We start from the raw sequence: 26,412 nt of genomic DNA, 5'->3' as shown, positions 1-26,412 counted from the left end.
ATTTATGAAAACAAATCCTCATAACATTTTCATAGGTTTCTGCAACTGACCATAATCTTCATAAACATATTTTCTTTATCGGTGTACTCAGGGATCCTGTAACTTGCTTTCTTCCTTAAGACCACTTTGTGTTGTCTTCCTAGATGCAGGAGTCTTACATATGTGTTTCTTAATAAATTCTATTCCACAATTCACTCCATATTGTGTTTGATTTATTGTACAGCATTGCTGATATATGAACATGTATCCATATTGCATACCATATGAGCCATACAACCTGAGGTGCAAACATCCTGCCATTAACTATTTCATACATTTTTAGATGAGAAATTTCACTGTGAAATATTATGTAACTAATAATGGACAAGCTGAGAGCCCAGGCAACTTCTGTTTTTGCTTAAGGACACCTATATTTACATGAAAATGTAAGCAGAAATGATATCCAGTACTGAGGTCTATTATGTTATGAAACTGAATTGCTACTTTAACAATGGAAGGAGTGATAAACCCCTCACATTTAATAGCTGAGGCTTTCTAGGTGGCTCAGTGATAAAGAATTCACCTGCCAAAGCAGGAGATGTAGGAGATGCAGGTTCAATCCCTGGGACAAGTAGATCCTCTGCAAAAGAAATGGCAACCCACTCCAGTATTCTTGCTTAGAGAATCCCATGAATAGAGGATCATGGTAGGATCATATAGTCCATGGAGTTTCAAAGAGTTGGACACAGCTGAGGGACTGAGAATGCACGCATACATGCATATATAATAGATAATGCCTGTTTACAAAGTCATTCCTATATTGGTTTCCTACAATGCAGCAGCAGTTACATGTTAGGGCAGTAGGGAACACATTTAGAGCTCTGGTGAAAGCGTGGAGCCTTTCCTGTCTCAGGGGCAGTTCAGCCACTAATGCAAGTCAACTGTATCAAATATTTTTAGAATCCGTTGTGTCATCACAAGAGAAAGTCCATATAAAGGGACTTCTTTCTTAATATCACACAAGTCAAATTCTGAATTGTCTCCTTCTCCTGAATTTCTACTGAAAGAGCAAGGAATTAAATAATTACCTGAAAAAAAAAGTGCTCTTTCAGTAGAAATTCAGGAGAAGGAGACAATTCATGCAATGTCATTGATGCCATCCAACCATCTCATCCTCTGTCGTCCCCTTCTCCTCCTGCCCTCAATCTTTCCCAGCATCCGTGTCTTTTCCAATGAGTCAGTTCTTTGCATCAAGTGGCCAAAGTATTGGGGTTTCAGCTTCAGCATCAGTCCTCCAAAGAATATTCAGGACTGATTTCCTTTAATATTGATTGGTTGGATCTCCTTGCAGTCCAAGGGACTCTCAAGAGTTTCCTCCAACACCACAATTCAAAAGCATCAATTCTTCAGGGCTCAGCCCTTTTTATAGTCTAACTCTCACATCCATACATGACTACTGGAAAAACATAGCTTTGACTAGACGGACTTTTGTTGGCAAAGTAATGTCTCTGTTTTTTAATATGCTGTCTAGGTTGGTCATATCTTTTTTTCCAAGGAGCAAGCATCTTTTAATTTCATGGCTGCAGTCACCATCTGCAGTGATTTTGGAGCCCCCAAAATAAAGAGGTTAGACTGGTACAAAATGACTGGTATCAAAATTGTGAGAAAACCAACACCTTGCATTTTGTAAGTCTTTGATGGAGCACTAAACTCTGCTCTTCTCCATGGATGTAGTATTTTTCTGGTTAATACTTTGGTCTGGAAGAGAGGAGTTCTTAGGAACTCACACTGGACCTTGGTTTCTATCGTGTTTCTCACTTTGCATGTTTGTAGATGCTCTTCTGCTGCAAGGGCTGCAGGCAACTGACAGGCTCCAACTGTTCGTGAGTTTAAGATCTGCATCAGATTTAGAGTTAAGGCCATGCTCTTCCTATCAACCCCTAGCTAATAGCTGGACATCATGGGGGAACTAAAGTTTGAACCTTTCTTCTTTAGTTTTACTCACTCATTTATTTTTGGCTGTGCTGGGTCTTTGTTGCTGCCCACAGCCTTTCTCTAGTTGCTGCAAGCAGGGGCTGCTCTCTAGTTGTGGTGCGTGGGCTTTAGGGCATGAGGCCTTCAGTAGTTGTGGCATTTGGGCTCTAGAGAACACACTCAGTAGTTGTGGCTCTCAGGCTTAGCTGCTCTGCAGCATGTGGCATCTTCCTTGGCCAGGGATCAAACCCATATGCCCTGCATTGGCAGGCAGATTCTTTACCCCTGGACCACTAGGGAAGTCCAAAGCCTTGAACTTTTCTTACCAACATAGGACTTTTTAATCATAATCTTTGCTTTGATTATTTCCATTTGAATGACCACAGTGTTGTTCAATCTGCATGGCATGTCTTATATCCTCCTTGTTTAATGCTGCCTCTTCACTCTTTTCTTTGAAAGATGTTATATTTACTTTGCAATGTGTAGCCCTCAAATTGTGATATTTCCTGTTATGTTAGCGTAAACTTCCTTTTGGCTCATTTCTGCAATAATATTTAAGAGCTAGTTGCATTACATGTCATAGAAATCTAAGTATATTTTACTTATTTATTGAGGAATAGTTGCTTTACAACATCGTGTTAGTCTCTGCTTTACAAAGAAGTGAATCAGCTATGTGTATACATATGCTCCCTCTCTCTTGCACCTCCATCCTCCCCACCCCCATCCCACACATTCTAGGTCACCACAGAGCACTGAGCTGAGCTCCCTGCGCTATGTAACTGGCTCTCACTATCCAATCTTTTACTACACATGGCACTTTACATATGTCAATCCCAATCTCTCAATTCACCCCGCCCCCTCTTCCCTCCCAGTGTCCACATGTCTATTCTCTGTCTGTGTCTCTATTCCTGACCTGCAAAAAGGTCATCTATACTGTATTTCTAGTGTGTGTGTGTGCGCACGCCTGTGCATACACATTAATATACGATATTTCTTTTTCTTTTTCTGACTTAACTTCACTCTGTATGAAGACTCTAGGTCCATCCATATCTCTGCAAATGACCAATTTCATTCTTTTTATGCCTGAGTAATAGTCTATTGTATATATGTACCACATCTTTATTCATTCACCTGTTGATAGACATTTAGTTTGCTTCCATGTCCTGGCTATGTAAATAGTGCTGCAATAAACACTGGAATGCATGCGTCTTTTTGAATTATCATTTTCTCAGGGTATATGCTCAGTAGCAGAATTACTAGGTCATATGGCAGGTATATTTTAATTTTTTAGGAAATCTCATACTGTTCTCCATGGTGGCTGTATCAGTTTACATTCTATTAATAGTACAAAAGGGTTCCCTCTTCCCCACACCTTTTCCAGTATTTATAATTTGTAGATTTTTCAAATTATATTTTTAGTTGATAACACAGTCTCCAATCTTTTTCAAAATGCAAATGTAAAACTCAGTGGAATAGATTTGTCTTACAAAGTTGTCTGGGTTTTCACATTTGCATGGCTATTGATCAGATGAAAACATTGAATTGTTTTCATAGTTACAAGGTTGGTTTAGCATTTGAACGTTAATTGATGTTTGAAAATAACACTAATTGAAAAACTACAGGAGAATAATCATAAGGGTATCTCAACAAGTAAAGAAAAAGCATTTTAGAAATTTTTAGAAATTTCAACACATTTCCAATATAGAATATCTTAGCAAGGAATAGGAAAACTCTAGTTACTCTGATGGAAACAATCTACCAAAAAAGACAGAAAGCTTCCTGTTGAATTATGAAATATTGAGAGTTGTCCCTCCTAGAGAGAATACACAAAGATATCTTCTTCACCATTCTGCTCAACTGTACCAGCGGACTAGGATAAGAAAAAATTTTACAAGATAAAAAGGCTGCTGACTTTAGACTATACTACAAAGCTACAGTCATCAAGATAGTATGGTACTGGCACAAAGACAGAAATATACATCAATGGAACAAAATAGAAAGCCCAGAGATAAATCTACTCATCTATGGACACCTTATCTTTGACAAAGTAGGCAAGAATATACAATGGAGAAAAGACAATCTCTTTAACAAGTGGTGCTGGGAAAACTGGTCAACCACCTGTAAAAGAATGAAACTAGAACTCTTTCTAACACCATACACAAAAATAAACTCAAATGGATTAAAGATATAAATGTAAGACCAGAAACTATAAAACTCCTAGAGGAAAACATAGGCAAAACACTCTCTGACATAAATCACAGCAGATCCTCTATGACCCACATCCCAGAGTAATGGAAATAAAAGCAAAAATAAACAAATGAGACCTAATTAAACTTAAAAGCTTTTGCACAAAGAAGGAAACTATAAGCAAGGTGAAAAGACAACTTTCAGAATGGGAGAAAATAATAGCAAACAAAGCAACTGAGGGGGGGGGATGATTTGGGAGAATGGCATTAAAACATGTATAATATCATATAAGAAATGAATCACCAGTCCGGGTTCAATGCAGGATACAGGAAGCTTGGGGCTGTTGCACTGGGATGACCCAGAGGGATGGTATGGGGAGGGAGGTGGGAGGGGGGTTCAGGATGGGGAACACGTGTACACCCATGGTGGATGCATGTTGATTTATGGCAAAACCAATACAATATTGTAAAGTAAAATAATAATAATAAAGAAAGGAAAAAAAAAGAACTAATCTCAAAAATATACAAGCAGCTCATGCAGCTCAATACCAGAAAAATAACCCAATCAAAAAATGGGCCAAAGAACTAGACAGACATTTCTCCAAAGAAGACATTGATGGCTAACAAACACATGAAAAGATGCTCAGCATCACTCATTATCAGAGAAATGAAAATCAAAACCACAATGAGGTACCATCTCACACCGGTCAGAATGGCTGCTATCAAAAAGTCTACCAACAATAAATGCTGGAGAGGGTGTGGAGACAAGGGAACCCTCTTACACTGTTGGTGGGAATGCAAACTAGTACAGCCACTATGGAGAACAGTATGGAGATTCCTTAAAAAACTGGAAATAGAACTGCCTTATGGCCCAGCAATCCCACTGCTGGGCATACACACCAAGGAAACCAGAATTGAAAGAGACACATGTACCCCAATGTTCATCACAGCACTGTTTACAATAGCTAGGACATGGAAGCAAGCTAGATGTCCATTGGCAGATGAATGGATAAGAAAGCTGCAGTATATAGAAACAATGGAATATTACCTGGCTATTAAAAAGAATACATTTGAATCAGTTCTAATGAAGTGGATGAAAAAGTAAGTCAGAAAGAAAATCACCAATACAGTATATTAATGCATATATATGGAATTTAGAAAGATGGTAACAATGGCCCTATATTCAAGACAGCAAAAGAGAAACAGATATAAGGAACAGACTTTGAACTCTGTGGGAGAAGGCGAGGGTGGGATGATTTGAAAGAATAGCATTGAAACATGTATATTACCATATATGATGAAACAGATCACCAGTCCAAGTTTGATGCATGAAACGAGGCACTCAAAGCTGGTACACTTTGAGTGTACCAAGTGGACAACCCAGAGGGATGGGATGGGGAGGGAGGTGGAAGGGGGGTTCAGGATGGAGAACACATGTACACGCATGGCTGATTCATGTCAATGTATGGCAAAACCCCCAACAATCTTGTAAAGTAATTAGCCTGCAATTAAAGTAAAGAAATTAATTTTTTTTAAAGATAAAAAGGCTGCTAGCCTCATCATCATTCAGTCACTCAGTCACGTCCAACTCTTTGTGACCTCATGAATGACAGCACACCAGGCTTCCCTGTCCTTCACCATCTCCCAGAGCTTACTCAAACTCATCTCTATTGAGTCAGTGATGCCATCCAACCATTTCGTCCTCTGTTATACCCTTCTTCTACTGCCTCCATTCTTTTCCAGCATCAGAGTCTTTTCTAATGAGTTGGCTCATCAGTTCAGTTCAGTTCAGGTCAGTCGCTCAGCCATGTCCAACTCTTTGCGACCCCATGAATCACAGCATGCCAGGCCTCCCTGTCCATCACCAACTCCCGGAGTTCACTCAGACTCACGTCCATCAAGTCAGTGATGCCATCCAGCCATCTTATCCTCTGTCATCCCCTTCTCCTCCTACCCCCAATCCCTCCCAGCATCAGAGTCTTTTCCAATGAGTCAACTCTTCGCATGAAGTGGCCAAAGTACTGGAGTTTCAGCTTTAGCATCATTCCTTCCAAAGAACACCCAGGGCTGATCTCCTTCAGAATGGACTGGTTGGACCTCCTTGCAGTCCAAGGGACTCTCAAGAGTCTTCTCCAACACCACAGTTCAAAAGCATCAATGCTTAGGCACTCAGCTTTCTTCACAGTCCAACTCTCACATCCATACATGACCACTGGAAAAACCATAGCCTTGGCTAGATGGACCATTGTTGGCAAAGTAATGTCTCTGCTTTTGAATATGCTATCTAGGTTGGTCATAACTTTCCTTCCAAGGAGTAAGCGTCTTTTAATTTCATGGCTGCAGTCACCATCTGCAGTGATTTTGGAGCCCAGAAAAATAAAGTCTGACACTGTTTCCAGTGTTTCCCCATCTCTTTCCCATGAAGTGATGGGACCAGATGCCATGATCTTCGTTTTCTGAATGTTGAGTTTTAAGCCAACTTTTTCACTCTCCACTTTCACTTTCATCAAGAGGCTTTTTAGTTCCTCTTCACTTTCTGCCATAAGGGTGGTGTCATCTGCATATCTGAGGTTATTGATATTTCTCCTGGCAATCTTGATTCCAGCTTGTGCTTCTTCCAGCCCAGCATTTCTCATGATGTACTCTGCATAGAAGTTAAATAACCAGGGTGACAATATACAGCCTTGACATACTCCTTTTCCTATTTGGAACCAGTCTGTAGTTCCATGGCCAGTTCTAACTGTTGCTTCCTGACCTGCATATAGGTTTCTCAAGAGGCAGGTCAGGTGGTCTGGTATTCCCATCTCTTGAAGAATTTTCCACAGTTTATTGTGATCCACACAGTCAAAGGCTTTGGCATAATCAATAAAGCAGAAATAGATGTTTTTCTGGAACTCTCTTGCTTTTTCCATGATCCAGCGGATGCTGGCAATTTGGTCTCTGGTTCCTCTGCCTTTTCTAAAACCAGCTTGAACATCTGGAAGTTCACGGTTCACGTACTGCTGAAGCCTGGCTTGGAGAATTTTGAGCATTACTTTACTAGTGTGTGAAATGAGTGCAATTGTGCGGTAGTTTGAGCATTCTTTGGCATTGCCTTTCTTTGGGATTGGAATGAAAACTGACCTTTTCCAGTCCTGTGGCCACTGCTGAGTTTTCCAAATTTGCTGGCATATTGAGTGCAGCACTTTCACAGCATCATCTTTCCGGATTTAAAATAGCTCAACTGGAATTCCATCACCTCCACTAGCTTTGTTTGTAGCTCATAACACTATTTGAATAGCTAACACATAGAAGCAACCTAGGTATCCATCAATAGATGAATGGGTAAAGAAGATATGGGGGGGTGTATATGTGTGTGTGTGTGTGTGTGTACACACCAAAGAAATATTACTCAACCATAAAAATGAATGAAATATTGCCATTTGTAGCAATGTGAATGGACCTAGGTAATGTCATACTAAGGGAATTAAATTAGAGGAACAAAGATAAATATCATATGATATCACTTATGTTGTTCAGTCACTCAGTCATGTCTGGCTGTGACCCAATGGGCTGCAGTACTTATTTGTGGAATCAAAAAAGCATTAAAAATGAATCTATATAGAGAATAGAGACTCACAGACATAGAAAACAAACTTATTGTTACCAAGGGAGAAAGATAAGGGGAGAGGAACAAATTAGAAGTATAGGATTAACAGACACACTACCACATATATATTGAATAAAATAGATAAGTAATAAAGATTTACTGCATAACACAGGATACAGTAGTCAATATCTTTTAATAACCTACAATGGAAAATAATCTGAAAAATATACATACATATAACTGAATCACTTTACTGTACACCTGAAACTAACACAAAATGTAAACCAACTATTCTTTCATTTTAAAAAGGCCTCTATGCTATTTACTATAGCTAGAACATGGAAGCAACCTAGATGTCCATCAACAGATGAATGGATAAAGAAGTTGTGGTACATATACACAATGGAATATCACTCAGCCAGAAAAAGGAATACATTTGAGTCAGTTCTAATGAGGTAGATGAACCTAGAATCTACAGAGTGAAGTGAAAATACAGAGTGAAGTGAGTCAGAAAGAGAAAGGTAAATACCATATTCTAAAGCATATATACAGAATCTAGAAAAATGGTACTGAAGAATTTATTTACAGGGCAACAATGGAGAAACAGACATAGAGAATAGACTTATGGACATGGGGAGAGGGGAGGAGAGGGTGAGATGTATGGAAAGAGTAACAAAGAAACTTATATTACCATATGTAAAATAGATAGCCAATGGGAATTTGCTGTATGGGTCAGGAAACTCAAACAGGGGCTCTGGATCAACCTAGAGGGGTGGGATGGGAAGAGAGATGGGAGAGAGGTTCAAAAGGGAGGGGATATATGTATACCTATGGCTGATTCATTTTGAGGTTTGACAGAAAACAGCAAAATTCTGTAAAGCAATTATCCTTCAATAAAAAATAAATTAATTTAAAAAAAATTTTAAAGGTTGCTATGAAATGGATAAAGCTATCATCATCTGTAGATATGATTGTGCAAGTAAAATTTCCCCAAAAATCTATTGCTAGATATTAAAAATAATAAGAGAGTTTAGTTACAACATCAACATATATGAATACATTTTTACATGTCAGAAGCAGTTGAAAAAATTCAATTGTAAAATAAAATTAGCATAAAAATTAGAATATCTAGGAATAAATCAAATGAAAGATGGGCAAGAATAGGATAAACATTTGACCAAGCAATTATATGAGCCACCTACTCCTAGGTTTACATCCAAAGAAATGTGTTTACCAAACAACTGGTACAAAAACATTTATAGAAGGACTCTTTCCAATACTAAACTTAAAAAAAAATGTTTATCAGGAGGACCATCAACAAATAAATTGTGTCATATTTACACACAATCCAAGATTATACAGCAATGACAATAGATAAACTACAAATAATAATTTTGTTGAATCTCACAGTCATAATGTAAAGGGAAGTCAGTTCTATATTCTTTTATTACATAAAGGTTAAAAAAAAAAGTTAAAACTGACCTACAGGATTGTAAATCATCAATAGATTATTTAGCAACATTTGGGGATTAGTGAAGAGTGTATAATTGGAAAGCACCACTTTTAATTTCTATTTCTTAACCTGGTAATATTGACATGGGTTTGTTCATTGCATCATGATCTATAAAGCTGGGAATTAATTATTTGCATTTACCATTCACTTTTTACCTTAAAAAGTTTAAAACCTAAAGATAAATTAGGAATTAACTAATTCAATTCTATCATTAAAAGGAAGAAAGGAAGTGAAAGAGATAGAGGAAGAAAGGAGGAGAGATTGAAAGAAGAGAAGGAAGAAAGAAATAGAATAAGGAAAAGAAAGATTACAATGATAAACATGTTATCAGTAAGATGAGGTCATTGACTCCGCTCATACACAAGGATAGAAACAGAGTCACCAGCTCTTCCTGCTTTGCCTGGAATTGCCCCGGTTATTCAGCAGATCACTGAATGACCCACGTCCAGGGCAACTCCACACTCCTGGCCAAATTAGGACTATTGGTCACCCAGAAGTAAATTGACTGAAGCTTTCTCAGTCCCAGCTTCTTCTCCTCACCTGCTTTGGTTCTGCTTTGCCATATGAAAGAGATTATGCCAAACACCATCTTACCAAGAGCCATTGATAGAAGTGGGATAGAAGGCAGCAAGTGAGGGTAGGTTGCTACAGAGGAATGCCAGTAGTGGTCCTGAACCAGGCTTTTGTGGGTAAACAGATATGGACTCGGGCATGGATTCAATTTGTCATTGTGAAAACATCAGCATCAGCCCCTCACCACAAGGGAACTTGCCAACTTCCATATAGCAAAAGGACCAAAGCTAGAGAGAGACAACTGCTATGACCCTGCTCAGGCCAGCGAAAACTGTATCACATGATCACATTACGACTGAAGCAGGAATGATGTTGATGATGTGATCGCCTTTCTTTTACCTGAAAAATGTTTTTATGAATTATTCTCAATCGGGAAACAGATTAAATCCTTATTTACCAAAGATTCATAACCCTTAGGGAACAACTTCCTCCTCTAAAATTCCATCAGTGACTGTGAAAACAATGTAAACAACAGTAAGGAAAATCCTGTTTATTAGTTCACATATTGAGAGCCCAGTGTATAAAAGTACTAGAATTGAAGAAGTGATCAGAATCTGAGAACTCACCTCTGTGTAAGAACCCACACACCACCCTGACACCATGACTCACTCCTGCTGCTCCCCCTGCTGCCAGCCTACCTGCCGTAGGATCACCTGCTGTAGGATCACGTGCTTCCAGCCCACCTGTAGTGGATCCAGCTCTTGTGGGTCCAGCTGCTGCCAGGCCTGCTGCCCCTCAACTTGCTGGCAAATCACTTGCTGCAAACCTACCTGTGTGACCACTGGCTGTCAGCCCGCCTGCTGTGGATCCAGCAGCGGTGGACAAACCTGTGGTGGGTCTAACTGCTGTCAGCCTTGCTGTCAGCCAGCCTCCTGTGCACCCATGTACCACCATAGAACCTGCTACCACCCCACGTGCTGCTGCCTGCTGGGGTGCCAAGACCAGAGCTGTGGATCCAGCTGCTGCCAGCCTTGCTGCCGCCCTGTCTGCTCTCAGACCACCTGTTGTAGGACCACCTCCTGCCGCCCGAGCTCTGTGTCCAGCTGCTGCCAGCCTTCCTGCTGCTGATCACTTTGCTAAAGAATCCCTGTCTCTCAAACCAACCTTCTCATCACCTGATTTGGCATTCCAGAACAAGTTTTACTTCCAAATGTTGCTAAAGCCAATGTCCTATCACCAAAGTTTTGTTATTAATCTCCCTGTTTAAAAGGTTGAGAATCAGCTTGATAGAGTGTGGAGGACTTCCCCTTGATTCTCTTCTTCCTGTGTATATGAGTCATGTTCCACATTCCTGCATCCTTGATATGGAGTGTGGGTCTCTACTTTGACTCAGAAATCAGGATCTTCATCTTCTCTCTACATGTAACTTACGAAGACACATACTCATGACTTTCTTCCGTTTCTGCTACTATCTTCATAATAATCTTCGTAATCATGTTTCTTTTCAATGTACTCATGATTCTAGGTCCTGCTTTCTTCTTTTTATAATCACTTCTAGTGTCTCCCAGAAACAGGGAATCTTACCTAAATTTCTAAATAAATCTTGTGCCACTATTCATTTCATATTGTGCTTTGTGTTATTATGCAACATTCAGGATGTGAGCATTTATACACATATGCATATACTATGAATTGTTCATTCTGAGCTCATACAATGCTCCACATTTATTATTTCTATTTCACATGAGAAAATGACCAACTTGGTAGATTACCTCCAAGTGAACACACTCCTGTCACTCTTACCAGCTTAAGAAATAGAACTTGCTATCTTCAAATTCTCTCACTCATTCCCAAACGTAGGCAAGTTCACGATTTTTCTAAACTCTATATAAATGAGATACTATATAGTTGGCCACTTGTTCTTTATATTAGGATTGTGGCACTGATCCATGTAATTATCTGAAGTTCATTTATTCTCCTTACTCTATCATCTTCCCACTGAATGAATATGACACCTTTCGTTTGTTTACTACTGATACATGTGTGGACTGTTTGCAGTCTGGGGCTAATAAAATCACGCTGCTTTAAATGTTTTAGAACAGATTCTTTGGTACACGTATATAAACATTTCTATTGGATAAGTATCTACAAGTAGAATTGCTTGGTGAAAGTATTTATACTGATCTCTGTAGAGGTCTTCCCCATTTTTATTGGGTTTATTTCTAGGTGTTTCATAATTTATGCTATTTTAGGGTACAACTTAAAATTCTAATTTTTCAGTGTTTCTGACATGTGTGTGCCTATGTGTGTTTTCATACGTATGTGGGAAATGTGTGTGCAAATGTGTGTTTTCATATGTAAGAGTATGTGTGTCTCACTCTTTGTGACCCCATAGACTGTAGCCCACCAGGGTCTTCTATCCATGGAATTCTCCAGGCACGAACACTGGGGTGGATTGCCATCTTCTTCTCCAGGGATCTTCCTGACCCAGGGATCGATCCCGGGTCTCCTGCATTGCAAGCAGATTCTTTACCATCTGAACTACTGGGAAAGTCCTGTTTCTGACATATAAAATAGCAATTAGTTGATGTATGTTGATATTATAACCAAACTTCCTCATTATTTCTAATAGTTTATCAATAGATGGGTTTTCTTTTTAATTTTGCATGCATAGTCATTATCAACTACAGTTGATGGCCTGACCCTTCTAAAGTCTAACTTATAAGACATAAGTAGGACTAGAACCAATTTATACAAAAGAACTTATAGAGAAATTGTGATATCAAGACTAGCAGAATTTCCTCTTGCCTGAGAAGGATTTGAAAAATGAATGTGTGTGTTTTAAATGGGGTTGGAGTAGTCAGCCATGGGATTTCAGTCAGCAGAGGCACACAATCAAGGGTGGCAGTGCAACCAAGCACTGCACAGGGGAGGGGGCGCTGCACCTGAGTCTTCCAGCCCTTATAAAAGACTACGTAATTGACCTGAGTGCATTAGATGCCACTCGGCATTCTGGTATTCCATATACATCTTCTGATTGCTCACAAAATGACCTTCTGATTATTATTTAACTTTACTTGCACAGAGAAATAACTGATCAAATGAACTATGAAAACTAAAATTTCTGCAATTATAATTGTGATCAATAAATTTGCATATTAATAATGGGATAGATAAATTGTTATGCCTCAGGAGAGGAGTTCAACCTTTGTATGTAAATAAGAACAGATTTCTGAGTCTACAAGAATAATTTTGGGCCCTGTGTATTTGTCAAAATAATAGCAATCAACTTGAAAGCACTTGGGGAGAGAGCTACATTTTGCCCAGGTGAATGAATGTCATAATTTCATGGCACCATGTAATATTTTAATGTTATGCCTTTGAGTGCTTGTGGATTTCAGAGAAGGACAGCAATGCCAGCAATCAATGTCAGTTACAGCGTTTGAATAAGACGGAGAATGTAGAGACTTCACAGAGACTCAGTAATGGAAGAAACCCTTATAGAATCTTGCTAGAATTAACTCACAGAAGCTGCAAATCAAAGACACAATATTCCTACTGCCAACTATTTGTTTAGTTGAGATATCTTGTCTCCATAGTAGCCCATTCCTTTTTCAGACATCTCCTATCAAGAGTGATTATGTTAACATCTATCCTCTCTCCCCCTCCCAGCCTGGTCTCCTGAATCTTTTGCTCATTGGGATCACTTGTTAGACAGTCAGAATGGCATTACTGAGCAGTAACTGAGCAGTACTCTCCCCAGTAGAAGATACGCACACTGAAAAATCACATTTGTTTCACACTACCCCCTGGCATGTACTTTCCCACCTCCCAGGGTGCATTTTGGACAAGGCTCAGCATTTCCCTACTGACTGCAGATGTTCATTTTTCCCTGAGGCCCCAGTCACTGACCTTTCCAACTAGATCTATAGTGTTAAGATTAAGTCTAAATATTTTCTCTAAATATTCTAAATGTACTGGATTATGGTTTAGTGGAATGAAATACCATTGAAATGCATGAACATATGTTATCATTTGTATGATTGTGTCTGTGCCTTTTTAAGATGTTTCTAATTTACATTATCCACTTTCTGTACTGGACTTCCCAGGCGGCACTAGTGATGAAGAACCTGCCTGCCAATCAGGAGACATAAGAGATCCCTGGGGAGGGAAAATTCCCTTGAAAAAGGCATAAAAACCCACTCCAGTATTCCTGCCTGGAGAATCCCATGAACAGAGGCATCTGCCAGGCTACAGTACATGGGATCGCAAAGAGTCAGACACGACTGAAGCGACTTAACATGCATGCATGCACTTTCTATACTAAACTCACTCTTAGACTGTGCTTTTATTTACTTCTGATTTTACCTTCAACCATAAAATCTCTATAAAGGAAGGAAAGACCACAGCTCTTAGTATTCTTGCCTGGAGAATTCCATGGACAGAGTAGCCTGACAGGCTACAGTCCATGGGGTCGCAGAGTCGGACATGACTGAGGAACTATCACTCACTTAGTTACAGGAATTAAAATTATATGGAAGAGTACTCAAATTCTTGTTCTGCCACTCACTAGTCTTATTGGGAGAATGTACAGAACATACTTTTCATATATATTATGTTATCATTTTTTATTTTTAACTTATTTTTATTTAATTATAGTTGATTTACAATGTTATGTTAATTTTCCACTACTTTCTTTCATATTATGTCCACTTATGTATTAATCTACAGGTGTTTTCTTTCTCTTCCCCCTGCTTTTATGGGTCAATCAGTCTATAAGCAGATGCCTTTGAAAAACCACAATTGTTATATTTTCAAGAATATCACAGAATATCACAGTAAAACAAATCTATTCATCACTAGAGAATTGGTTTTTCCCTTACTTGTTCCATGATAATCTAAGCTTTTGTCTCTTTTGTTTAACACAGTATGCCTGCATGGGTGCATGCTAAGTTGCTTCAGTCATGTCCAGCTCTTTGCAAACTTATGGACTATAGCCCAACAGGTTCCTCTATAAATAGGATTCTCCAGGCAAGAATACTGGAGAGGGTTGCCATGCCCTCCTCCAGGGGATCTTCCCAATCCAGGGATGAAACCTATGTCTCTTAAGTCTCCTGCATTGGCAGGTGGATTCTTTACCACTAGCGCCCCCTGGGAAGTACCTGTATGCCTGACTTTTTTTTGTTTTGTTTTGTTTTGTTTACTGAATTCATTTTTTTAAATATAAATTTATTTATTTTAATTGGAGGCTAATTACAATATTGTATTGGTTTTGCCTGACTTAACACAAATTAGCTTCAAATTTGCTAATTATAAACTTCCAAGTCTTCAAGAGATAGGAATACCAGACCACCTTATCTGTCTCCTGAGCAACCTGTATGCAGGTCAAGAAGCAACAATTAGAGTTGAACATGGAACAACAGACTGGTTCAAAATTGGTAAAGGAGTGAGTCAAGGCTGTATATTGTCACCATGTTTATTTAACTTATATGCAGAGTACATCATGTGAAATGCCAGGCTGGATGAAGCACAAGCTGGAATCAAGATTGCCAGGAGACATATCAATAACCTCAGATATGTAGATGACACCACCCTTATGGCAGAAATCGAAGAGGAACTAACGAGCTTCTTGATGAAGGTGAAAGAGGACAGTGAAAATATGGCTTAAAACTCAACATTCAAAAAACTAAGATCATTGCATCCAGTCCCACCACTAACAGCATACAGATGGGGAAACAATGAAAACAGTGACTGATTTTATTTTCTTGGGCTCCAAAATCACTGCACATGGTGACTGCAGCCATAAATTAAAAGATGCTTGCTCCTTGGAAGAAAAGCTATGACCAACCTAGACAGCATATTAAGAACCAGAGACATTACCTTGCTCACAAAGTTCCCTATAGTCAAAGCTATGGTTTTTCCCATAGTCATGTATCAATGTGAGAGTTGGACCATAAAGAAGGCTGAGTGCCAAAGAATTGATGCTTTCAAACTGTGGTGTTGAGAATCCCTTGGACTGCAAGGAGATAAAGCCAGTCAATCCTAAAGAAAATTAACCCTGAATTTTCATTGGAAGAACTGATGCTGAAGTTGAAGCTCCAATATTTTTGCTACCTGATGCAAAGACCTGACTCATTGGAAAATACCCTGATGCTGGGAAAGATAGAAGGCAGGAGTGGGAGGGGATGACAGAGGATGAGATGGTTGGATGGCATCACCAGCTCAATGGACATGAGTTTGAGGAAGCTCCAGGATATGGTGAAGGACAGGGAAGCCTCATGTGCTGCAGTCCATGGGGTTGCGAAGAATTGGATACAGCAGAGAGACTGAACAGCAACAAAGTCAAGGTATTGGATGGTATGAGAACTTGTACCACATCCAAGGAGAACAGTAGAGTTTTGCGCTGCCCTCAATGACTAAAGAATACACAGATAATAATTGCATTTGATTCTTGAAAAATCCAATTGATCATAATATATAAACATGCAATACCTCAAGTTTCACCAGTCCATAGCCCCACAGAAGTTTTTATGCCAGGTGGAGAACTTTGAGTACCACAGACAACACTTTTGCTCTTCAAAGGCAGTGGAAAGAGAAAATATTTACAGTAAACAATCAACAGTACACATGGGCGTGACATATTTATTTTGAGGAAAAGTAGCCTCACAATGATGTTCATTGGCTGTTTGCAAGTGGTGAAAGGCCTGACTGGATTGAGCTTGGGAGAAGCAAGACTGGAACATAAGGAGATTTGGAGAATAATTATTTACATAAAGATGGCTTGAGGACAGAAAGTGTTTCCCACTTGTGTCCCACATCAATGATCTTCAGAGTGTTCATGATAGAGAAGGCACTGTTGCTGCTGCTGCTGCTGCTAAGTTGCTTCAGTTGTATCCAACTCTGTGCGACCCCAGAGATGGCAGCCCACCAGGCTCCCCCATCCCTGGGATTCTCCAGGCAAGAACACTGGAGTGGGTTGCCATTTCCTTCTCCAATGCATGAAAGTGAAAAGTGAAAGTGAAGTCGCTCAGTCGTATCCAACTCCTAGTGACCCCCATGGACTGCAGCCTACCAGGCTCCTCTGTCCATGGGATTTTCCAGGGAAGAGTACCAGAGTGGTGTGCCATTGCCTTCTCCGAGAGAAGGCACTAGACAACTACAAATTTGGAATAACTCATCCTATCTCTGTCTTTGGGTGCATCAATATTTACCCAAGAGAGCATGAACAAAGCATCCATGGTGGCAGTGATAGAGGATTTGTGTGAACTCAATAGCATAGGCTCCCTCTCACCATGGCTGCCCCTGCTGTATGTGCTGCTAGTCAGAAGCAGAGAATGTTGTTGAGCACCGATGGGGTAGCATCATAACTTATTAACCATGCTGCACAAAGGCAAGTTATCCTCTCAGACGAGTAGGATAAGAGAGAGGTTCTTCTTTCTAGGATTGCATATTCTAAACATGGATTTGTCATCCCTATCAGCTGTACTGTTGGCTTAGAGTATTACTGTCATAGGATTCTGAATAGCATCAATTTGGACCAAGAGACCCACTTTTTGAAGAACAAGATCAACAACAGCTGCACAAACATGAGAGTTACTTGCTCTACCATATATCACATGACAGAGATGACTGGCCCCATGGAAAATTGGAACGGTCTTGCAAATGTGGAGCAAAGAACCAACTTAGAGGTGACAACACATGGTTTTGATATAGTGTCTTCTGGATGTTGTGTATATCTTGATCCAAAGACCATTACCTGGTTCCTATATAGGTAGTACCAAATATATCCACAGAGGTAGTACACATGGTTTCAGAAAGTGATGTAGGAGTGAATCCTCCCAACTTAACTCAAGATAACATTCTTGGGAATCTGTGCTTCCCATCCTGGGTTGAAGGCTTTAACACTGTGAAAGTCACACCTCTTTGAAGGAATATCAGTTCAGTTCAGTTCAGTCACTCAGTCGTGTTCATCATCTGATCAGTTTGCATTCCTCATGTAGGTAGACCAGAGGGAAGCTCTTTGAACTCCATCAAGCTGATTCACAATTTTTTTCTTAAGAGAGATTTGTAACAAATTCTGATGGAGCATACCAGTTGTCAGCAAAGTCTAAGAAGTTATTTTTTTGTCCTCAGTAGCAAGTCAGTTAACATAAGGTGTTGTGTGGGGACAGGGGTTCTTTTACAGTTACTAATTGCTGAGGGATGGTTATCAAGAAGAGGTAGAGAGTAGGGAGAAATAGTCTGAACATAATTTCTTTGGCATATCTTATGGTGTGTCCATGCCCAGCAATAGTACATAAACAAAGACAACAACTACAGCTTAGTCACTGAGGTTCAAGCATCTATTTCCTTGGGATATAAAGGTAAATACCTGTGAGCAGGAACAGAAGACTCTATCCTTGATGAGTGTGTTCATTATTAGCTAAAGCATACTACACAATTTCCTTAATGAGCTAATAATTGATTTTGAGAGCTAACATGAAACTCATAATGGATAATGCATATAGTATGTAGTATGTACTTAAATCTTTATATCAGGAATGCCATGTAAAAATCAAACACAATATAGGAAGATTATGGCAAAGACTTTATTGAGACACACACAGGCAAGACTACTGCATCTAGGAAGACAATTCAAAGGTATCATAAAAGGAAAATGCAGGGTACAAGAGCCATGGGGATATTGACAGAGAAACATATGATTATATTAATTATGATAAGCTGCAGAAACCTATAGAAACATTACGAGGATTTGCTTTCCTATGTTACTTAGAAGTACGACATGGTCAGTCCTATTTTCAGAGTCAAAACTAAGACATAATTCCTTATCAAAGATGCCTGGTGCATGATCCTCCTACACCAGAGAAAGACAACTGGGGGAAACCCTCTGCACTCTATCAAGCTGATTTATAAGCTTTTAAAGAGGCAGGTGGGTAACAAATTCTGGTAGAGCATACCAGTTGTCAGCAAAGTGTAAGAAGTAATTTTTGGTCCCCAAGTAGCAACTCAGTTGCTATAAAGTGTTGCTAGGAGACGGGTTCTTTGGTGAAGTGATCAGCAACAGGAAGGCTGACAGCAGCTGGACACACAGCTGGGGCGGCAGCTGGTGGTCCTACAGCAGGTGGTCTGACAGCAGACAGGGCGGCTGCAAGGCTGGCAGCAGCTGGATCCACAGCTCTGGTCTTGGCACCCAGGCAGGCAGCAGCATGTGGGGTGGTAGCAAATTCTATGGCAGTACACGGGTGCACAGCAAGCTGGCTGACAGCAAGACTGGCCACAGCTGGACCCACTGAAGGTTTGTCCACAGCTGCTGGACCCACAGCAGGTGGGCTGACAGCAGGTGGTCACACAAGTAGGCTTGCAGCAGGTGGTCCTACAGCAGGTGGTTTCACTAGTTTGATAGCAAGTTGGGGGGCAGGAGGGCTGGCAGCAGATGGACTCACAGCAGGTGGGCTGACAGCAGGGTTTGCTGCAACAGCTGGGCTGGCAGCAGGTGGTCACACAAGTAGGTCTGCAGCAGGTGGTCCTGCAGCAGGTGGTTTGCCAGCAAGTTGGGGGGCAGCAGGGCTTGCAGCAGCTGGACTCACAGCAAGTGGTCCTGCAGCAGGTGGGCTGACAGCATGGGGAGCAGCACGAGTGGGTCATTGTGTCAGTGGTGGAGGGTGGACTCTGGCTCAGAGCTGAGTTTCTCAGATTCTGATGAGCCCTTCTGTTCTGGGGCTTTTTATACACTGGACCCCCAATGTTGGGACCAATAAGCAGGACTTTCCTGGATGTTATTTATGTTATTGTTGTAGTTTAGGGTAATTGCCCTGAAGGAAGTTGCTTTCTTAGTGTTTTATAGAGAGGCCTCTGTAAATTAGTGTTTGATCTTTTCCTTAATTGGGTCTAGTACTTAAGAATCTTTCCTAGAAATGAAAAGGTCAGGAAGCATCACCAGCAGCATTTCTGGTCATGTGACATCATCTGGTCATGGGGTAGTTCCTGCTGGCTCTGTGAAAGTCAGAATAGCTCTCCTTTCTCAGCTTTGTTCCTTTGGCTCTACTTAGATTGAGATGTGCCTCAAAAGGGTTGGGATGCTGATGCATTCTGTAATGAATGAAGCCTGCTTGAGTTCAAGCCTGATCTCTGACAAAGTCAGAGTTAAGACTTCCACATGTATCTATATCTATCTATATTTGGCAACTAGTTTGAAATATTTCCCAGTTTTATCAGGGTCATCTGAGTAGAGGCTGGTTGCCACATTGTTTTTCAAATGAAAATCAGCACCAAAACTGGAATAGAGGCAAAGCTGAATCCTATTTTCAAACAGCATCCCTTCCTTACTGCTTCATTGCTATTTTCTAGTTAGGTTAATGACCTCTGGTGAGACATCCCAACTTGCATATACTTTCTTCTGTAATTTGTGACAAGCAGGTTAGATAGGAGAATAACTAAGGTATGTTTGAATCTGTAAATTTACATACTCTGACAAATGTGGAATCTCAGCCACAATTTCTTAAAGTTTTTATGCCCCATTTTCTCTCTTTTAGATATATATGTTAGAGTATAATTGCCATGTAATGGGAAAACATATAGTCAACAGCAGTAGAAAGGATAAAATGATAATGTAGAAAGGATAAAATGATAATGTAATTCCAATGGCAGAGAAAAGGAAAAAAATTAAAATTTGTATGGAACCACAAAATAGCCAATGCAATATTGATAAAGAAGAACAAAGCTGGAAGCATCATTTTCCTTGATTCCAAACAGTATTACAAAGCTATATTAAATAAAACAGTATGGATTGGAAAAAACCGGCACCTAGATCAATGGAATAGAATAAAGACGCCAGAAATAAGTCCACACATTACATGGCCTACTAATTCATTACAAAGGAGCCAAGAATATATTGTTGCAATAAGGAGATTGCAATCTTTTAAATAAATAGTGGCAGGAAAGCTGGGCAGCCATGTGCAAAAGAATGAAACTGGACTCCTCTCATACACCATCCACAAAAATTAACTCAAAATGCATTAAAAACTTGAACTTAAGACCTGAGCTAATAAAACTCCTGAAAGAGAAAATATATAGTAAGCTCCTTGACATTGGTCTTACTGTAGACTTTTTGGATTTGACACCAAAAGTAAAGGCAACAGATATAAAAGTGGGGCTAATTAAATAGTTTATGCCTAGAAAAGGAAACTATCAACAAAATGAAAAGGAAACCTATTGAATTAAGAGAAATTATTTTCAATCATATTTCATAAAGGGTTGATATTCAAATGCATAACTCAATAACCCACATGACTCCATAGCAAAAATGAAACAACCTCATTTAAAATGGGCAGAGGTTCTAAAGAGATACTTTTCCAAAGAAGACATGCAAATGGCCATCAGATACATGAAAAGGTGTTTAATATCACTAATCAACAGGAATGCAAATCAAAACCACAATGAGATATCAGTTCATACTGGTTTTAGCATGGCTATCATAAAAAAGTCGACATACAAAGTTTTAATGAGAATATGAAAAAAGGGAATCCCTTTCCCTGTTAGTTGAAATGTGAATTGGTGCAGCCACTATGAAAAACATTATGGAGATTACTCAAAAATTAAAAATAGGACATGGGGAGAATAGAATATGATCTAAATATGCTACTTCTTTGGCATTTATCTGAAGAAAACAAAAACGCTGACTCAAAAAGATTTATGCAGCCACATGTTCATTATAGCACTGTTTACACTAGCCAAGACATGGAAACAACCAAAGTGTCTGTCAATGGATGAATGGATGAAGAAAACATGGGACATATTATATAATGGAATGTTATTCAATGATGAATAGAGGGATATCTTCCCATTTATGACAATGTGAATGGACCTTGAGGACATTAAGCTAAATGACATAAGTTAGAGAGAGAGAAATACCATGTGATCTCACTTATACATGGAATCTTAAAATTTTTTTTTCTAAAACTGAGCTCATAGATAGAACATATCAATGGTAGCCAGAGGTGGGAGGTGGGGTGGGTGAAATAGGTAAACAGGATCACAAGGTACAGGCTTCCAGTTGTAAAATAAATGCATGGGGAATGTAATGTACAGCATAATGACCATAGTTAATAATACTGAAACCTTTGAAAGTTGCTAGAAAAGTAGATTTGAAAAGCTCTCATGCAAGAAAAAAGACTGTAACTATCAATTGTGACAGATGTTAATGTTAACTAGACTTACTGCAGTGATAACTTTGCAACATCTACAAATATCAAATTATTGTGTTGAACACCTATGAACAATATAATGCCGTGTCAACTAAAGCTCAATTTAAAACAAACAAACAAGGATAGATACACACCAGTAGAGTTCAGAAGTCTCATATCAGGAGAGTACATGACACGACTGCAGTGAAATACTGAAACACTTTCATTGTTTCTACCGCTGCTGATGATATGCTTTCCCTATGACACGGCAATTACACTCTTACATATGTACCTAAAAGAGAGGGCAGAAAAAACTCTAAGAAATTATGGCTGACACATTTCACATTTATGGAAATATATCAATCTATAACTGTATCATCCTATCTACCTATTTGTCACAAATGATAAAAGAAAGTATGTGCAAGTTGTGATGTCTCACCAGAGGTGATCGATCCAGCTAAAAGTAGTTATGGGACATTAATGAATTGAGGTTGTCTGAAAACAGGGTACAGCTTTTGCCTCTATTCCAGCTTTGGTGCTGAACTGCTAGTGAAGAACAATGTGCCAGCATCTTCTACCTAAATGTACCTCATAAAGCTGGGAAATATTTTAGGTCAGTCACTACTGATTTGAAAGACATGTATATAGATACACGTGACGTCTTGAATCTCAGACTTTGTCCAAGATCAGACTTAGACTTTAGCAGGCTTCATTCATCACAGAATGCATCAGCATCCAGCAAGTCTCAACCTAAGCATAGTCAAAGGAACAAAGAAAAGGTGACTGTTCTGACCCTGGCCAAAGCAGGAAGAACTGTCCCATGACCTGATGATGTCACATGACCAGAGATGCTGCTGGGATGATTCCTTATTCTTTTTCACTTCTGGAAAAGGCTCTTAAGTACTAGTCCTAATTAAAGAGAAGATCAAACACTACTTTACAGAGGCCTCAAAACACTAAAGAAATCATTTCCTCTTGGATAATTTCCCACTGACTACAAAAACAACACACATAACAAGGAAAGTCTTGCTCATTGGTCCCAACTTTGGGGGTCCAGTGTATAAAAAGCCCCAGAACACAAGTAGTCATCAGAATCTGAGAAACTCACTTCTGAACAGGAGTCCACACTCCACCACTGACAAAATGACTCACTCCTGCTGCTCCCCATGCTGCCAGCCTACCTGCTGTGAGTCCAGCTGCTGTCGGCCTTGCTGCCCCCCAACTTGCTACCAGACTAGTGAAAACACCTGCTGTAGGACCACCTGCTGCAAACCTACCTGTGTGACCACCTGCTGCCAGTCTGCCTGTGGTGGGTCCAGCTGCTGCCAGCCTTGCTGCCACCCTATCCGCTGTCAGACCACCTGCTGCAGGACCACCTGCCTCAAGCCTACTTGTGTAAGCAGCTGCTGCCAGCCCACCTGCTGTGAGTCCAGCTGCTGTCAGCCTTGCTGCCCCCCAACTTGCTATCAGTCTAGTGAAAACACCTGCTGTAGGACCACCTGCTGCAAACCTACCTGCGTGATCACCTGCTGCCAGCCCGCCTGCAGTGAGTCCAGCTGCTGCCAGCCTTGCTGCCGCCCTATCTGCTGTCAGACCACCTGCTGCAGGACCACCTGCCTCAAGCCTACTTGTGTGACCACATGCTGCCAGCCCACCTGCTGTGAGTCCAGCTGCTGTCAGCCCTCCTGCCCCCAAACTTGCTGTCCAATCACTGAAACCACCTGTTGCAAACCTACTTGTGTGACCAGCTGCTGTCAGCCCACCTGCTGTGGATCCAGCAGCGGTGGACAAACCTGCGGTGGCTCTAACTACTATCAGCCTTGCTGTCAGCCAGCCTGCTGTGCACCCGTGTACTGCCATAGAACCTGCTACCACCCCACATGCTGCTGCCTGCCGGGGTGCCAAGACCAGAGCTGTGGATCCAGCTGCTGCCAGCCTTGCAGCCGCCCTGTCTGCTGTCAGACCACCTGCTGTAGGACCACCTGCTGCCGCCCTAGCTGTGTGTCCAGCTGCTGCCAGCCTTCCTGCTGCTGATCACCTTGCCAAGGATCCACTGTCCCTATACAACACTTTCTATTAATTGAATTGCTACCTGGGAACAAAACAAAGTCACTTCCTAGACTTTGCTGACAACTGACACGCTCTACCAGAATTTCAGTTACTCATCTCCTTGCTTAAGAGCTTGTGAATTAGCTTGACGGAGTGCAGGGGGCTTCCTCCAATTGTCTTCCTCTGGTGTAGGAGGGCCATGTGCCAACATCCTGCATCTGTAATAAGGAAGTATGTCTTGGTTTTGACTCTGAAAATAGGATTGACCATCTAGTTCTTCTGAGTAACTTAAGAAAACAAGCTCTCAGAATGTTTCTATAGGTACCTACAGCCTATCATAATCTTTATAATCATATTTTCTCTTTTGCTATCCTTATAGTTCTTGTATCATGCTTTCTCCTTTTAAAATCACCTTGAGTTTTACCTGTATGTTTCTCAATAAATGGTGTACCACAATTCTTCTGTATGTGCTTGACTTATTGCACCACATTCCTCACATAGAAATTTATATATTACATGTCTTATCCAATATGAGCATCAAATTAGCCCCCTTCCTAATTATTATCTCATTATTAAAAACCCATTTCATTGTGTAGTGTGATTTACCTAATAATAAACAGACTCATCCAGGATGAAGTCTTCTGTTCCTGCCCAAGGGCACTTACATTTCCATCCCAAGGAAGTATTAATAGATGTCTGAACCTCAGTGACTATGTCCTTGGCAAGCTATACTTGCTGTCATTGTTCATGTGGTTATCTATTGCTGGGCCTGGACACACCATGAGATACTCCAGGGAAATTATGTTCAGACTATTTCTCGCTGCCCTCTATCTTTTCATGATATCTTATCATGATATCTTTTCATCCCTCAGCAATTAGTAACTCCTCTCTCTGCCCCCTGGTCTATCTAGATGAGAAGTCAAAAATGACCAGGTGACAGTTTAAACATAGACTATATATCCTAAAAAATGTGACTTTTATAGTATTAAAACCTTCAATCCAGGAGAGTGTAGATCCATGGGGAGGGGAAGAACAGATTCCCATATATGTCACCCTGAGTTAAAGTGAGAGGGTTCACTCCTACTTCACTTTCTGAAACCATGTATACTATCTTTGTGGATATACATGGGACTACCTATATGGGAACCACAGAGTGGCCATTAGGTCAAAGTATGTACCATATTCAGAAACAACATATCAATCTCGTGTGTTGTCATCTCTATGTTGGTTCTCTACTGCACATCTACAAGACCATTCTAATTTTCCATGGGTCAGGCATCTCTGCATGAAACTGAAAGAGGCTTAATACTCTTGACTTAAAACTCAACATTCAGAAAGCTAAGATCATGGCATCTGGTCCCATCACTTCATGGCAAATAGATGGGGAAACAATGGAAACATTGAGAGACTATTTTGGGGGGCTGCAAAATCACTGCAGATGATAACAGCAGCCATGAAATTAAAAGATTCTTGCTCCTTGAACGAAAAGTTATGACCAACCTAGACAGCCTATTAAAAAGCAGAGAATTACTTTGCCTACAAAGGTCCATCTAGTCAAAGCTATGGTTTTTCCAGTAGTCATAGATGGATGTGAGAGTTGGACTATAAAGAAAGCTGAGCACTGAAGAATTGATGCTTTTGAACTGTGGTGTTGGAGAAGACTGTTGACAGTCCCTTGGACTGCAAGGAGATCCAACCAATCCATCCTAAAGGAAATCAGTCCTGACTATTCATTGAAAGGACTGATGCTGAAGCTGAAACTCCAATACTTCGGCCACCTGATGTGAAGAACTGACTCATTTGAAAAGACCCTAAAGCTGGGAAAGATTGAAGGCAGGAGAAGGGGATGACAGAGGATGAGATGGTTGGATGGCATCACCGACTCAATGGACATGAGTTTGAGTAAGCTCCAGGAGTTGGTGATGTACAGGGAAGCCTGGTGTGCTGCAGTTCATGGGGTCGCAAAGAGTCGGACATGACTGAGTGCCGGAATTGAACTGAACAAGACGATTCTAGTTTTCCATGGGTCAGCCATCTCTGTCATGTGATGTATGGTAGAACCAGTAGATCCCATGTTCATTTGCCTCTTGTTGATGTTGTTCATCAAAAAGTGGGTTTGTGGGTCCAAACTTTTACTATTCAGAATCCTATGACAATATTACTATAAGCTGGTGGATAGTACTGCTGATAAGGACAACAAATCCATGTTTACAACATGGAATCTTAGTAAAGAATTGCTGTCTTTTCCACACACATGTAATCTAAGAGGAAAACTAGCTTGCCTTCAAGTTAGACGGCTAGGTTTCCTGAGGGATATTATTCTCTGCTTCTGACTAACAGCACATACAGCAGGGCCAGCCACGGTCAGAGCAAGCTTGTGCTGTTGGTCCACACAAATCTTCCATGCCTGCCACCATGGATACTCCA

General features: G+C 40.4%; 3 protein-coding genes across 5 annotated transcripts; 2 read left to right on the top strand and 1 right to left on the bottom strand.

Annotated features, from left to right (window-relative positions):
- Positions 1–10,414: 10,414 nt before the first annotated feature.
- On the top strand, positions 10,415–10,882 carry LOC129651233 (keratin-associated protein 9-2-like). The gene has a single exon (XM_055579934.1). The coding sequence runs from the start codon at positions 10,415–10,417 to the stop codon at positions 10,880–10,882; it is 468 nt and encodes a 155-aa protein (XP_055435909.1).
- Positions 10,883–18,808: 7,926 nt separating this feature from the next.
- On the bottom strand, positions 18,809–19,399 carry LOC129648995 (keratin-associated protein 9-9-like). 2 transcript variants are annotated; one of them, XM_055575897.1, is made up of 2 exons: positions 19,338–19,399; positions 18,809–19,280 (listed from the first exon to the last, which is right to left on the bottom strand). In XM_055575897.1, exons 1-2 carry the CDS (start codon positions 19,397–19,399, stop codon positions 18,809–18,811), a joined length of 534 nt encoding a protein of 177 aa, XP_055431872.1. The 2 variants fall into 2 exon arrangements, with proteins under 2 accessions (XP_055431872.1, XP_055431873.1); XM_055575898.1 differs by having other exon boundaries at positions 18,809–19,265.
- Positions 19,400–23,079: 3,680 nt separating this feature from the next.
- On the top strand, positions 23,080–23,970 carry LOC129648993 (keratin-associated protein 9-2-like). 2 transcript variants are annotated; one of them, XM_055575893.1, is made up of 3 exons: positions 23,080–23,141; positions 23,430–23,600; positions 23,685–23,970. In XM_055575893.1, exons 1-3 carry the CDS (start codon positions 23,080–23,082, stop codon positions 23,968–23,970), a joined length of 519 nt encoding a protein of 172 aa, XP_055431868.1. The 2 variants fall into 2 exon arrangements, with proteins under 2 accessions (XP_055431868.1, XP_055431867.1); XM_055575892.1 differs by adding an exon at positions 23,193–23,234 and having other exon boundaries at positions 23,337–23,970.
- The last annotated feature ends 2,442 nt before the right edge of the window (positions 23,971–26,412 follow it).

The sequence above is a fragment of the Bubalus kerabau genome, chromosome 4, assembly GCF_029407905.1.
Source record: "Bubalus kerabau isolate K-KA32 ecotype Philippines breed swamp buffalo chromosome 4, PCC_UOA_SB_1v2, whole genome shotgun sequence".
NCBI classification, from domain to species: Eukaryota; Metazoa; Chordata; class Mammalia; order Artiodactyla; family Bovidae; genus Bubalus; species Bubalus kerabau.
Note: the sequence above shows the minus strand (reverse complement) of the source record. Positions and strands in the feature narration are given on the sequence as shown.